Source organism: Pleurodeles waltl, chromosome 2_1 (genome assembly GCF_031143425.1).
Source record: "Pleurodeles waltl isolate 20211129_DDA chromosome 2_1, aPleWal1.hap1.20221129, whole genome shotgun sequence".
NCBI lineage: Eukaryota > Metazoa > Chordata > Amphibia > Caudata > Salamandridae > Pleurodeles > Pleurodeles waltl.
In genome coordinates this window covers 119,327,269-119,342,435 of record NC_090438.1, presented here as the reverse complement: position 1 = coordinate 119,342,435, position 15,167 = coordinate 119,327,269, and the positions used below count along the sequence as shown (strand labels likewise).

The 15,167-nt window shown below is 43.8% G+C and overlaps 1 protein-coding gene across 16 annotated transcripts in view; it reads right to left on the bottom strand.

Annotated features, from left to right (window-relative positions):
• The window catches only part of DCX (doublecortin), a 231,716-nt gene that overhangs the window by 101,782 nt on the left and 114,767 nt on the right, over window positions 1-15,167 (bottom strand). For all 16 annotated transcript variants that reach the window (XM_069211310.1, XM_069211282.1, XM_069211359.1 and 13 more), the window contains exon 4: window positions 1,453-1,555. In XM_069211310.1, coding sequence (XP_069067411.1) covers window positions 1,453-1,555 — 103 coding nt within the window. The remainder of the gene's footprint in view (window positions 1-1,452; window positions 1,556-15,167) is intronic.

The window sequence follows — 15,167 nt, the reverse complement described above, 5'->3', positions numbered from 1 at the left end:
GAGGTGACATGGTGTGCAGAATAATGATGGACTGGTATGCGACCCGAGTAATTACCACTGGCTGAGATTCATTCAAGCAATCCACCCATCACTTATGGTATACTTTAATTTTCAAAACCTGCCAGACTCTCCATATGGAAGTTCTACAGTTCTCAGGTAAACCTCACACAAAGGGGAATAGCTGTGTGTAATCTTTGTTACCAGCCGATATCCCGCTTGTAATTTCCGATTCCATGGGTTTTACACAGTCAGTTACCACCTATTGAAAGAATGTGATATATGTCTGCAGTGGCTCCAGTGCACGGCGTAAAGAGTGGTGAAAGAGGGAAGAAGATGTTGCCTGACAATAGGAGCATTACATACTCCATTGTGTCTTGGCAGATGGTTGAGCAGCGGCCGGAAAATGAGGCCAGGCTGCAATGTGGCCCTTTCTGCAGCGAATTTGGGAAAATTCGTCTAGTAAAATTGGATCCAGTGTCCAGTATCTGGATAATTTGGGTGTGGAAATAACGACTAACTGGTATTGGTGCAGAGAGGAGTTCTATACAAGAGTTGTAAACCACATAACTTGTAATTGGTGCTCAACCCTGCCTCTGTGGGTTTATAACCTTGCTTGAGTGTAGATTACAACTACAGATTAGTGATCATATCATGTTTCTAGACATTTTCAGACACACAAACATAAATGTGAGTATTTGCTCATGCAAAAATCTGTTTAGCAAGTACAAATGTATTTGCTATTTTTGATTTAATCTCCAGAGTGAAAATATCTTTCCTTGTAGTAACAAATCTCTCACTGCACCTGCACCTGCACCAATTTTCAGAAAGTTCTTCCAATCCTCTTCCTGCCCAGGAACGTGATGTACTCCCACCATTGTTACATGCAAATTGCTACCCTTCATCATGTGGGAAGAGATGCAAGGTGTTTGAATCAGAAAAGTGTGTAAGTTTGTGGGTGTCCACATACTCAGAGGACATTTCAATTTTGGAATATCCATTGCCTGTTCCTGTGAGTAGATTATCAGACATATCTGTAATTTGCGTTTGTATACATATTCTGCCTGCTATGATTCACAGTATAGCACTGTGAAACCCTAGGGAAATATCCACATACAAAGAAATGTTAAATATTAATTTTAAAAAATAGTGCCTTCGAAATTATATGGACGTTACTGTTTTTTTTCCTGACAACAACTTAAAAGGAGAAGTCCTGTTTTCTTAGGAAAATCACCATGCAGACAAATTTTCAGCATACAGATAGAAATCATTGTATTGGAAAATATTAAAGGATGTTTGCAAGAGCGAACATCTCTTCACTTCTGATCCAAAAAATAAGTGCTTAGCTTGTTCTGCAGAGACCATCATCAACCAATTACATTTTAAGTACTCTAAGGCAAAATAGCAGCAGTATATGCTGAAAGCAGATGGAAAATATAATTAGTGAGTACTTGCCATTGTCGTCCAAAGAAAAGTCATCTTGTGCATATCGAAATTTCTCTGGTCCGCAAGCAATAAATACATCGTCTTCACCAAAGAAATCATGCAGGCAGGTCACCTGAATCGAGAAGAAAATAATATTTCAATCACTGTGAATTTAAATGATCTTAAATAATCTGCATACTGAATTAACTATTATATGATAATATGTGATAATAGATTTAATGAATTATTATTAGTTATGCTACAAATATTGTACAATATTTTACATAAGGCCAATATGCTTTCTTTAGATGACTGAAGGTCTGGACACTCAAACGTAAAACACTCAAAACGTATTCAAATACAAAAATACTGGAGGTAAGTACCAGCATGAATTAATAAGACCTATAGTGTCTTCTACAAAGTACATTTGCTAAATACTAGTCTACTTTTTGATGATGTTTGACCACCACCAACATAACCCTGATTGTGATGGTGTTGCCAGTGATGTAGTTATGCAAAATACATTGTTCCAGAATTATCATGATCTAAATATCATTTATAAAATATAGCACTCCATTACAGTAATTTATAGAAATACTATCCCCTAGTGCATGATATGTTTGTAAACAGGATTTAGAACATAATATTTTAATCAGCCAGGATTTTGCTAATGTGATATTCTGACATAAAACCATTACATTTTGAAACAACGGGGCAAACCAGTACCCTGGGACCTGGGTAAGTTAATAATATAACAAAAAATGTTTGGGTCCCTCTGGGGGAAGGATATGAATTAACCTCCATGACAGTCATTGTACCATTAAGAACTTTCTGTACCGATGAGGTTTGTGAGTAATATATATCATTTATTAGAAACTTAAATTCAACAATTTAAAGTAAAGTAATCGAGGTGCTCCTGTATAACGGCACAGTGTGAGTGAATTATGTGTTAGTATAAGTGTTGCAGTGCTACTTACGTGAAAACTAAAATCAAACTGTGGTTTAAAGCATGAGGTCTCAAATAAGCACTTGTAACCATAGGTACTGTGAACCTGCTGAATTTTTCAAAAGTCAATCCACAATTTCTAATACAATGTCAGCGTTTCGACCCCAATCAAAAAAATGTATTCAGGCGGGTCATCATCAGGACAGAATATCAAAATAGGAAGCACCACTATTTGATTGTACTCAGACACATCTTAATTATGTTAACAATAAAACTATACCAATTCGCCTTCCATCTCATGTAGCCCTGGTGTGTTGTTAATAATTCCACTTTTTTACTTTGCCATCCAATGGCTTCAGGAAGGTCTTAGATTGTTCCATGAAAATGATTCACCGTGCTGATGAACTACCAGCCAAAGCATTTAACCTGATTAAATCAGGGCTGCAGATCCTTAACTTTAACATAGGACCATGCCAACAAGTTTTTAAAAAGGACTTCAAATACTTGGCTCATTTTCATGGAACGCAACGGATGGGGTATCCATCAAGTTTGTCGCAGAGTATTCCTTTACGCCAAGATCTAAATTAGGTCCTTAGTTAGTAAGATATAATAAGTCCACAAAGTATGTGAAGTACAAAGCTAATTAAAATGTATGTGATACCTTATCAGCATAATGCTGTGTTAGCGGTGCAAAGGTAAGTGCACCAGTTTTAGGGAGAGTTCATGTCAATGCCAGATTCACGGAGATAACTATCCTAACAGAGACGCATATGTAAAGTTCCATAATAAAATGAATCTAGTTCTTTTTTTAATGAAAAATAGTAATAGCTCAATTTAGAGCATGTCTGGGGCATGTGTTAAATTTGAAAGACAATCCTCCAATGGAATTTTCTCCACCATCAGACCCAATGTTTTTGCATATTGAACTTTTATTAAAGTAGCTGCTCTAGCTGTTGTGCAGAATATGCTGATTTCCAAACTGTATAACAATAATTCCTGCATTAGTACATTTGATTTGCAAAAGCATTTACATCATTCAGTTTTGCCTACTGCAATCAGTAATTAGTCTAGACCACCATGAACACCCTGGAGAAAATAATGTCTACAAAGTCTTTATCCCACGAGGAGCCTTTAAAATATTCAACGTTGGTAATTGTGCTGAATGCTTCATTATGCTGCCAGATAGCAATGTCTCAGGGCTTGATGAAAGGAAGCAAGAACAGATTGGCAGAGCAACAAAAAATAACTAATTGAAAATTCTAATCTGGGCGAAAAGAACCATTTTAAATTGCTACAGCAAGAAACTCGAGGCAAAAGCCCTTCACAATTGCACATTACAAATAAAAAATATAAAACTTTAGCTTACATCTAATTTTTGTATTTTTTACTTTGCAGACAAATTCCACTCTTTGGACCCAAGATCAAAAAAGTTATTTTTGAAACCCAAGCAACCAAATGAAAATAACTCGTCAAACTTTTTTTTTCAATCACATTACACAGAAATGTAGTTGGAGTAAAATATGTAAAATAATTAACATGACTTTACTTTCTGCCACTTTGAATTCCCTTATTTTCAGCAATATTGATTTGATCTAATGGGAATATCCATTTACCAAGTTTATTATAGTCCTATCAATTCTTCATGAGCTAAGTTACCTACTTAATACAGTTACTGGAGTTTAGAGTGTCCTCTCAGGATTCCTATCCACCATTTTTAATTGTCTCTGAAGAGCTCAATGTAGAACCATCTCAGGTAAGGAAAACAAGATTCTACCTAACTTCACTAGTTTAGGTTTCACTGCTCATTTCCACAGCTATGCCCATCCTTCTCTTTCAGTTCATCCTTCATCATCCAGGGTCAGAATGAGGCATCATTTCTGCAGACACCTGTCAGAGTTGCTTGAAGACTTCTACTCTCAATTTGCACTGTGCAAGATGGAAAATACAAATCAAGAATGAGGAAATATTCATAGACCAACAACGCCCGTTGTCTCTGCCGGAAACATGGTTCCTGATGGTCCGATGGCAGTCTGAGTTGTACTCAGCCAGGGCGGCACAGAGTAAAGCGCTGCCAGGCTGATTACAATTCTACTTACCACCAGCTTTTCCATAGCAATCTGTCCACCATGGAAAGGCTGGCAGTAAGCCAGTGCTGGGGGCTACAGGGGGTCCCTGCAATGTCCAAGTCCAATGAAGGGGCCTCCCCTGCCCAGCATCCTCGGAATGCATACTGTCTGCAAAGAGGGTGCAGGGTGCCCCCAACTGTGATGGCATTGGACTCTGCTCCATGTGGAGCCGAGACCAATGGCGCCACACCGTTTTTACTGGGCTGACCAGCAGAAACCTTGATTTCTGCCAGTCAACCGAGTGGAAATGTTGTAATGGGACTGGTGGGGAGACCATCAGCTCTGCGGCAGTCTCCTCACCGTGAGTCTTGCGGTTGGCTTGTCCGACCACCAGCCTCGTAATGAGGCCCTTAGATATTGGTGGATGAGTTACTTCATCACATCGGTGACAGAGTGGTAACGGATATCCCATCCACCAAAATCTAAATCCCATAGAATATAATGGGATTTAGATTTCAGCGGATGGGATACCATCACAGTTGTGAAGGAGTATTCCCTCCACCAATATCTAAATCAGACCCTCAGTGGTAAGTCAAGGCATCTGGCAGGTGGGGGGGGGGTGCTTTGTCTTAAGGTGGTTCCAGTAGGGACAACAATGTTTTGTCCAAATCAAACTATCTGCTCTCACCAGCACAAATGAAACTGAGGAGGTCAGCAGGTGAAGCCGCAAGGGAACTCAGTGAGCAACACCAAAACTCAGTTTCTTCTAATTAGTTACTCCAGATGCTAGGCAAGAGTGATATAGATGGTGAGTGAATCCACATTTAGAAGTTTGTTGTGGACTAAGAGAAAACTCAGATACAAATGTTTCCTTGCCTGCATGAACATATCCATTTACTACACAAGCAGTTCACTTAGTCCCAGGCAGAGACACAAAAACAGAGAAAAATAAAGTGCTGCTTAGGACATTCATAGAAATGCAAATACCTGGAAGGAGGCACTGTCAGCAACTCGGGTCAGTGTGCTGTTGCCTCAGGACAACAAAAACATAAACAAGAGGGTGTCTGCTTCTATTTGCAAATACAAGATGTGGAAATATTCTGGTGCAGATTGATGTCTACAGTATTTCAGTCATGATTTGTCTTTGCCAAGTGTATTTGATTTGAGGAGTCAATCATCTTTAGGAGTCCAGGCAGCAACAGCATAGACACACATCATCCTTTTCATCCAATTGTTGATGTAAAACCTGCTACATATGTTATAGCACCTAATGTGTATGTAATACTACAGTCATTAAAGAAAGCTCTTTTTGCTTTTACATGTGATAGACAACTCGGATCATTGTTACAAATCTACAGCAACTAAAAGTGTGTTCTTAAATAGCTCATTACAAAAACTAAATTATGACGAGGTTCGAGAAGTCTAAAGAATCTTCATGAATGTTTCCTCTTGTCAGGTACTAATGAAAAACAACTTCAAACTAGGAACATTTCCTTTCAGCAGGTTTGTATTAATGCACCCACAGCATAGAGAATAACAATTAAATTTTGCTTTATTTGCAATGTTTTAATAGATAGGCTTCAAGTTCATTGCATTGGTTCAAGTGACAAGTTGTATTTCCACATTATAGATTTGCTCTTTGCCCTGGACCAATATATTAAGTAATACAACACCAAGTCAGGGTGTTTTCAAGACCTACGTTTTCCACAAAGAAAAGGAAATACAAAGTTGGAATTCTTGTTTTGCAGATTTCAGCCTTACCATCTATTCCTTTACATCGTTTCTAAACTTGCTATAGTCGAATGACTGATCATATTGGAAATAAATCATAACCAGGACCACTAGACCATTGAAATTATGCAGCAGAAGTGGACCACATTATGCAGCAGGACTGACAACATTATGCAGCAAGAAAAGGCACAGCGGCAGAATGAGGCACATTTTGTGACAGTATTACTTCTTTTTTTTGTGATTTTTTCACACAATAATACTGTGTGGGAAAATATTTTATCTTATTAGAAGCACTTTAACAGCCAATTTCAGCAGTACGCAACTGAAAGATGAAGAGTCAAACTTTGCAAAGCTTGTTCCAGTTCAAAGGAAGTGGGGTTGCCATATTTGAGAAATTTTTATTTTTATCCCATTTGAGCTAGAAATAAATTATTTTTTGTTATAATCTGCAGATTATGAAACAGATAATGTGTAATGTGGCAAATGTGCAGTGCTTAATTAAAGACGGTGCTTTCTGGTGCTCAGCACCAGCACTTAATGGCCAACACTAGCACTCATGACAGCTGCCACATGGTGGCGCTGTTTGTGAACTGTAAACAGTTGTTTACTAATTCAATATACATTAAAAACAACTAATACCTGACATCCACAGCATTCTTACAGCTTTGTGGGCCTTGAACACTTTGAACTCCCACACTTGTAGCAATGTGATGGTAGACAGTTGTGTAAATACTGTCACTGGCAGTGCTGACAGTGGCAACGTGTGGTGCAAGCTGTGGTGGCTGCCTGAGGAGGGCCCTGGCACTTATTTTTTTTTGTTTTTTTGTTTTTTTACAAATTAAGCACTGCAAATGGGACACCTTCGTAATTGTGCGAAAAACGCTGCAACAGCTGAATCACATTTATTTTTCTTTCACAAATATACAACTGCTAGAGGTAAAACACGTTTGGGATCCTTTCCTTAATGCTTGATATTACTAGAATCTACCATGACAGCTCTACAATTAAGGAAAAATATCTGGTTGTTCCACATGTCAGAATTCTGTAAAATGTAAACTAATGACACCAATTACCAGAAAAGACTCACTCTGCCTCGTGGACTGCGGAGCCTGCTCATAAATGTCAGACACTCGCACAGTGAAGAGCCATTTGCTAATTTCCCCCTCAAGATATTCTGTTTCCTTTGAGATATCGCCATTGCAGGATGTATGTGAAAAAAACTGCTACCTTATGGAAAAAAGACATTATGTTTAAAAATATAGGATGATCGGGACTTCTCCATCCACCAAGAGGGGCTCAAATAATGCTTTCCCATCTGCAGATAAATCTTTCAGGTTTCAAGCGGCCATAGCGTTCTTTGTCCACCCTTGTTATTTAATCCCTAGATGTGAAAGCCACATGTAACTAACAGCATCAGGACCATTTTCAGAGGTACACTCCTAAAACCTGATTTTACACCCGCCGGAAACCAGATCAATTTAGCGGATTGGCAATGGATGCTCATGCCATAAATTATGCTTTGTCATCAAGGCACCAATATTGATATGATGCTCTTGTATGAGACGGAGGCCAAACTCATCTTAGATGTGTTGCACATAACCTTAAAAAGTAGCGCATCTCGAAGGAGGGCCTTAGTTAGAATTTGTTAGACATGTTACTCCATTCCAAGCACGGCGGATATTCTGTCAGCCATATTACAAGTGCCACAGATAATACACTGTAATGCGGCAAACAGGATATCCGCCATATTTGTAATGGATTATGTTGGTCTGTAAACTCTACATAAAGCCTTTAACTGAAGCATAAATCCTCCCCAGAAATAAATGCAGTCAAGGGCAGGATCTTTCACCTTTTCATGCCTCAAAATGTCCTACCAGTTCCCTAAAGCAGCTACCATGCTAACCACACAACAACGCATTCTTCCCGCCTGAATGCCTGCTGCTCAGTTTGCCGCTGCAGACACAGAATGACGCTTGTCCTACAATCTTCCTCTGTGGGACTTCTGTTATCACCTCTGTGGGGGAATTCTTTAAACCATGGGCTCAAGCTTCTGGCTTCCATTCCAGTCATCCACGGAAGAAACAACGGGCAATATTTACAAGACCCTAGCTCCATTGAAGCGTCACTTTTTGTGATGCTTCGGTGGCGCTGTGCACTACGCCATGTTTACAAGGCAGCGTTAAGCCACTTTTTGTAGCTTAACGCCACCCTGTAAATGCGGCCCATTCACTTTGCGTGGAAGGGGCTGTGCAATGGGTGTTGCTGTGGGCATGCCACAGCAACACTCATTGAATTTTGACACTGGCCCAGATCTATGAGATTTTGTAAATCCGAGGAAGTCCCAAAATCTAACACCATCCCGGGGGTGCCGTTAGCATGGCACAACAAGAAGAAATTCTTTCATTTCTCATTGTTTGCTCTTTCTATGTGAGCTGCATTGAAGATTCCAGCACAAAAACAATCTCCCCCGCAACACAGCCATCCTTGCATCATGGCCCAAGGGTGGCTGCGTTGGCTCTCAGCAGCAGATTTAGGACCGGCGCAGGAGAAACACAGGGGTGCGCCGTATTCTTGTTAATACGGCGTATCCCTGTGTTTCTAAAGGGAGGCAGCGCCGTGCTGCACCACTTTAGGGTAAATATGCCCCAATGTTACTCATATTCACTGCAGCTCCATTATTCTGACCTGGACCTACTTGTGGAAAGGTGCTATTATGAGTCAGAAAAGAAAGCCGGTTCCTCAGGTGGGTGTGGGAAGTGGTCTGCAAATAAGAGGGTATCTATAGGGCTTCTGGGCTGGATTTCTGAAGCTCATCTAGCCTTAAAAGCCACCCACTAGCCTGTGGCCCGCTGGGCACTGGGACAGTGCCCGAATGTCTAGTTCACGACTCTAGCCCTAATATAAGTATTTATAGCACACAGCTACCATTAGCATTGCCGGTTAGAACCTTGTCAGAAAGGTTATGGTTGCTTTAAGTGTCACAAACTGCAAAAGGTGATGATGCATGGTTGCAAGAGTGTTGGGTTGATTGATGCCTATGTTGGATGTTGTTACAATTTACAAAGCGTCATGGACCACGTCACCAGACACCATGTTGCTGTGTTGCAAAAGGAAAAAGTACTGCTACAGTGGCAAGGTGGGGCCTGATCCACCTCATACAATACTTAGCATTGCGTGTGGTAGCTTGCAATGTTTCTTGCACCATGTCATACGGGTACTGTGTTAACACACCTACTGCATGCATATGCATCAGTGTAAGGTTTTTGCACCGGTGAACAAAGGTGATTTAATCACAATGTTATGCATGAGTTATTGCTTAGGTTCATGACTGAAGTATTTCCTAGGTATAGAAAAAAGTCTGGTGTCAATTATGGTGGTCGTATCACGTTGCTGTTGTCACTGCAGGAAATGTGGCAGGCGGAGAGTTGATTAATTACTAGCACACTTGCTGTGATTAGGATAGTCTGCACATGGTTGGGTCTCACATAAGATGCACAGAAACCTGAGCAGTCCTACACTGCTAGATGTGGGAAGGTGGGATGGATACAGAAGCGGGTGTCACCATTGCCAATTAGGAGCTGCATCAGATCCCCACCCGGAAAGTCTGAGATGAGAGAAATGTCAAATTTCCCTATTATCCTCTATGGGTGAAGGCTAAGGGGACACACGCTTTGACTGCTGTCAAAAGTGGTGGCCTGCTATGCAGTGAATCAATCAATCAATCAAAACAATTTATAGAGCACGCTACTCACCCGTGAGGGTCTCAAGGCGCTGGGGGGGGGGGGGGAAAGGTGAGGGGGGCAGGGAGGGTCACTGTTCGAACAGCCATGTCTTGAGGCTCTTTCTGAAGAGCAGGAGGTCTTTGGTTTTGCGAAGGTTGGTGGGGAGGGAGTTCCAGGTTTTGGGGGCGAGGTAGGAGAAGGACCTGCCTCCTGTGGTGGTTCGTTGGATGCGGGGGACTGTGGCTAGGGTGAGGTCGGCTGATCTGAGGTTGCGTGTGGGAGTGTGGAAGTTCACTCTTTCGTTGAGGTAGGTTGGGCCGGTGTTGTGGAGGGATTTGTGAGCGTGGATGAGGATCTTGAATGTGATTCTCTTGTCTATGGGGAGCCAGTGAAGGGATTTGAGGTGTGGTGAGATTCGTTCGTGGCGGGGGAGGCCAAGGACGAGGCGTGCGGCTGTGTTCTGGATTCTCTCGAGTTTGCGTTTGAGTTTGAGTGTGGTGCCGGCGTAGAGGGCGTTACCGTAGTCTAGTCTGCTGCTGATGAGTACATGGGTGACTGTCTTCCTGGTCTCTGGGGGAATCCATTTGAAGGATTTTCTTAGAGTGCAGAGTGTGTGGAAGCAGGAGGAGGTTAGGGCATTGATTTGCTGTGTCATGGAGAGGGAGGGGTCTAGGATGATGCCAAGGTTGCGTGCGTGGTTTGCGGGGGTGGGTGCGGGGCCTAGGGTGGTGGGCCACCAGGAGTCGTCCCATGTGGTTTTGTTAGGGCCGAAGATGATGATCTCAGTTTTGTTGGAGTTAAGCTTGAGGTGGTTAGTAGTCATCCAGTTGGCTGTGTCGAGGAGAGCAGCGTCTAGGTGGTGGGGTTACGGGTTACGGGTGAGGGAGAGGATGAGTTGGGTGTCATCTGCGTAGGAGAGGATTGTGATTCCGTGTGCTCGGAGGACGTTGGCTAGGGGGATTATGTAGATGTTGAAGAGTGTGGGGCTGAGGGAGGACACTTGGGGGACTCCGCAGATGATCTTAGAAGTGGTGGAGTGGAAAGGTGGGAGGTGGACTCTCTGGGTCCGGTCGGTGAGGAAGGAGGTGAGCCAGTCTAAGGCTTTGTGGCGATTCCTATGTTGTGGAGGCGTGTGCGGAGTGTGTGGTGGCAGATGGTGTCAAAGGCTGCGGAGAGGTCTAGAAGGATGAGTGCGACGGTCTCGCCTTTGTCGACTTTGGTCCTGATGTCATCAGTGCATGCGATGAGGGCGGTTTCTGTGCTGTGGTTCTTGCGGAACCCGGATTGTGAGGGGTCAAGAGTGTTGTTTGCTTTGAGGAAGTGGGATAGGCGGGCGTTGACTAGTTTCTCGGCAACCTTGGCGGGGAAAGGGAGGAGGGAGATGGGGCGATAGTTGGAGAGGATCTCCGGGTCGGCTTTGTTTTTTTTTAGGAGAGCGGTGATTTCCGCGTGCATCCAGAGGTCTGGGTAGGTGGCGGAGTCGAAAGAGGAATTGATTATGTTGCGGAGTATGGGGGCGATGGTTGGGCTGGCTTTGTTGTATACGCGATGTGGACAGGGGTCGGAGGGGGATCCGGAGTGGATGGAGTTCATGGTTTTTTCGGTTTCTTCGTTTGTGGTGGGGGTCCAGGTGGTGAGTGTGGTGGGAGGGGGGTCATGAGTGGGGGTTGGGTTCGGTGAGTGAGGGGTGTGTGCGGTGGGTGTGTGTGGTATGAAGCTGTTGTGGATGTCCAGGATTTTGTGGTGGAAGTGGTTGGAGAGGGCATCACATAGGGGCTGTGTGTGTGAGGGGTCTATGGTGCTGGCTTTGGGTTTGGCAAGTTCATTAATGAATGTGATGCAGAGTGGTCTTCCAGAGGTTTGTGGCCTGCACCGAACGAGGAGTCCCATCACCGGTGCTCCTTCAAGAAGGGAGGCCATTGCCAAGTGGTGTACTGCAGGTGGGCAGAAGGTGCATTTAAACCAATCAGGGACTAGTTTGAGCTGCAGGAATTCACATCTTTAGCATTCATGGCCTGAGGGATGAAGCAGAGTTCCTTGAAGCTGAGAGACTGGAGCCCTTGCAGTGCAGAGAGTGCTGACGCGATGAGGTCAATGAGGGCCGATTGGGTTGGGCCTGTTGATGCACTACTTGTAACTCACAGTAGTCTATAATATCATGTATGATGGAACACAAAGGTAAAGGTGCTTATTGTGTTCTGATAAGAGAATGGCAACTGTGTTAGTGTAGTCCCAAATTGCAGAAGTTACAACTTTTGATAAATTTTAACTAAGCAAAATTAGACGTTAATCTGGTAAATTCAGGATAGACAGCAGCTAACCGACCGTTCTTTGCATATATTGTAGAATGAGCTTCCATTATGGAATTTTTTGCTGCCTTGTTACAGTTGGTTTCTACTGGAAAGAGTTGTGGTGTGTAGATTTTTGATTACAGAACTTTGTGAATCCAGTGGAAAAAGCAATGTAATTTCCACTGGATAAATACAAATGCACACTGAAACCATTAAAAGCAACAAGGACAACAAATGGCAATAGCATTCAACAAGACTTTTCTCTCTCTTCTCCAAAATGCATCCAGTCGAGACCATGCGCAACTGGTCCGTTAGAATTTCTCCCAGATCTACTGCAGCTCAACACCTTTGTTTAATTCACTGACTTTGTATCACTGCGTTCTGTTTTCAGGTCGTTTTTCTACATTTAAAATTGTCTGCGCCATGACCGTTCTAGTCAGAAGCACACTGAACCACTTGCGCGCGGATTTGCGTCCATGTTTTGACGCAGAATATTATTCTGTAATTGTTACAGGTAAATGCACTGGATGCGGGCAAACGGATGACGTGCAAAAATGGCAGAATTGTCTGGTGGGGGGAGGAGGCATTTGTACAGTGAAAAATGGCACTGCTTTGCAATACTCTCACGTCCGCCGGCTGCTGTGTAAGAGGCGGGTTTCATTTGTGGATGATCTCACGTTCGGTCGAGTTACCCGGGGGATTTCTGGAGGAGGCGAGCTCCGGCGGCACCGTTTCTACGACTGCAGCCCAGACATGAGCATGCACACAAGACACTGCATAATGGCGGCACCATTCGCATTCCCGTCACAGCCGCACTCCCACACACACTGCAGTTCGACATGTAAAAGACAAGAAATCGAAAACACTGAGAGTGGACTCTGGTTAAAGCCCAAGTGGAGCTTGAAGGCCACTGCTTCTTTCATTCTGCTGCTTCGGTTCAAAGGGGACGCGCAGGAGGGCCTGTGGCGCATGGCCGTGACTCGCAATGATGGCATTTAAGAAGAACCAGACATTTTCATGCATGCACCACCACTGCCAATTATAATACTAGCTTCCTTTTGAAAATAATAGTCAGTACTTAATTTGTGCACAGGGCGGAAAACTGGCGTTTCTTTTTGGGAACTGGACATTATTTCTCAATATGACATATGAACCCAGAGTAAAAGGAAAACAAGATTGATAAGGAGAAGGAACAGGGATGGACAAAGATAAGGAAACAGTGACAAAGGTAGAATGCAGGGATGAAAAGGTATCAGTAAGAGTGTAGGCTAGTGGAAGAAAGGGGAATTATTTGGGCCACAGTCCAGGCCCAAAAGGGTAACCAGTCTGAGGGGGTGTAAGCGTCTAGAGTGGGCTGGGCCTGGCATTTTGGGCTAAGCTCTCGGAATAGAACCAAATCTGGTTTGTATATTCTTAGTCTCTGTGTCAAGTGGCTTAGTAGACAAAAAAATGATGGACTGGAATGGGGCCCTCAATAATTACCACCAGCTTAATTCCGTCCACCCATCATCTTTTTTTCTCCTTTCAGCAGCCGAAGGTCTGCACACTTAATCCTCCCCTCCAATCCAGCGAGCCCTGGTGGCCTGGTGGAGCTGATTTGACAAAATGTGGGCCTTGGAAATGTACATAGGAAGAATCCTAGGAGTCACAGACCACTATTCTAAAGCTGTCTCACTGGTATTGTTCATCTCATTTGGGACCATCCAATTCATGAAGAAAAGAGTGTTCAAAGATACTTTCCCTTAGACATAACCCCTTGAGACACTTTATGTATTGCCTGCAAAGAACTCCAACCAAAGTAATACAGTGTCGCCGAGTTCAGAGCTGCCTCTGGAAAGAAGTGACATGACATAAAAGTGCCCTTGAAGGCATACCTTAAGATTACAGGTGTCTAGGATATAAAACTGAAGATGGAGACACCAGAGCAAGTTTAGCCTGCCAGGACCCATAAACGGTGAGAAGCAAATTTGAAGTTCAATGAAGATCACAGTGTTCTGGAGCATTTGAGAAGGACAGAAAGGAAAGGGAGAAAAACAAAGATAGACGATTGAACATCAAGTAAGCGAAGAGACTACTCTTGTTTATATGCTGAATTTAGTAGTTGGAAATGGAAGGAGAACTTTCTTGTAATACTGAATAATTTAAGATGCTAGAACTCATAACATCGGACGCATGACCGCTGAAAGAGAGGAGGTAAAACTAAAATCAAGAATTTGGAAAATGGAAGGCAAATTAGGTAAAGGTAGAAAGTGTACAAAATCCTTAAAAACATGAACTGCTCTGCCTTTCGTGGTTCCACCTGGTAAGTAGAGCCTCTCATCCCTCACTCCTCTGAACTCCTGACCCCTGTCAGGAGTTCGAGGCCCTCCTCCACCCACAGGCTTCTGCATGCGTCTCATCCCTGGTGTCTAGTGGGAGAGCTCTGCTTTCTCACTAGGCTGCCCTCTGCCTCTCTACTCCTATTTTCTGCCTTGCCCTCCGTTCTGCTTCACTTCTGTGTCTGTCACTTGTTGTGCTCCTTTTGCCCTCGACCTCTCTCCTCCTACTTTCTGCTTTGCCTTCCGTTCCATTTTCACCTCTGTCTGTTCCTTTTTGTGCTCCTTTTCTTCGTGTTCACTCTTTCCCGTTTTTTCCTCACTCCGCTCTCTCTCATTTCGCTCTCCCCCTTCTCTCTCCCCTGCAGCTGCTGCCCCTGCGGCCCCGCCCCCTCCTCTCTCTCTCGTGCTGCACTCCCGCCGCTGCTACCCCTGCGGCCCGCCCCCTTTTTGAGCCGTTTTTCGCCTCCCGCTCCCGTCTCCCAGCTGTCCTCTCCACCCCCCACCTCCCTACTTAATGGCGGCTGCTGCGTGGCCACGCCGCTCGCACACGGAAGGCGCACCAAAGGCAAGCCCCTCTGCGCCTGTCTGTGCCTGACCGCGCCCAGCGCCAGAACCCCTGGCTCTCGCCCCCCCCCACCAGAGCCACGCACTTCACTACGATGACGCCACCC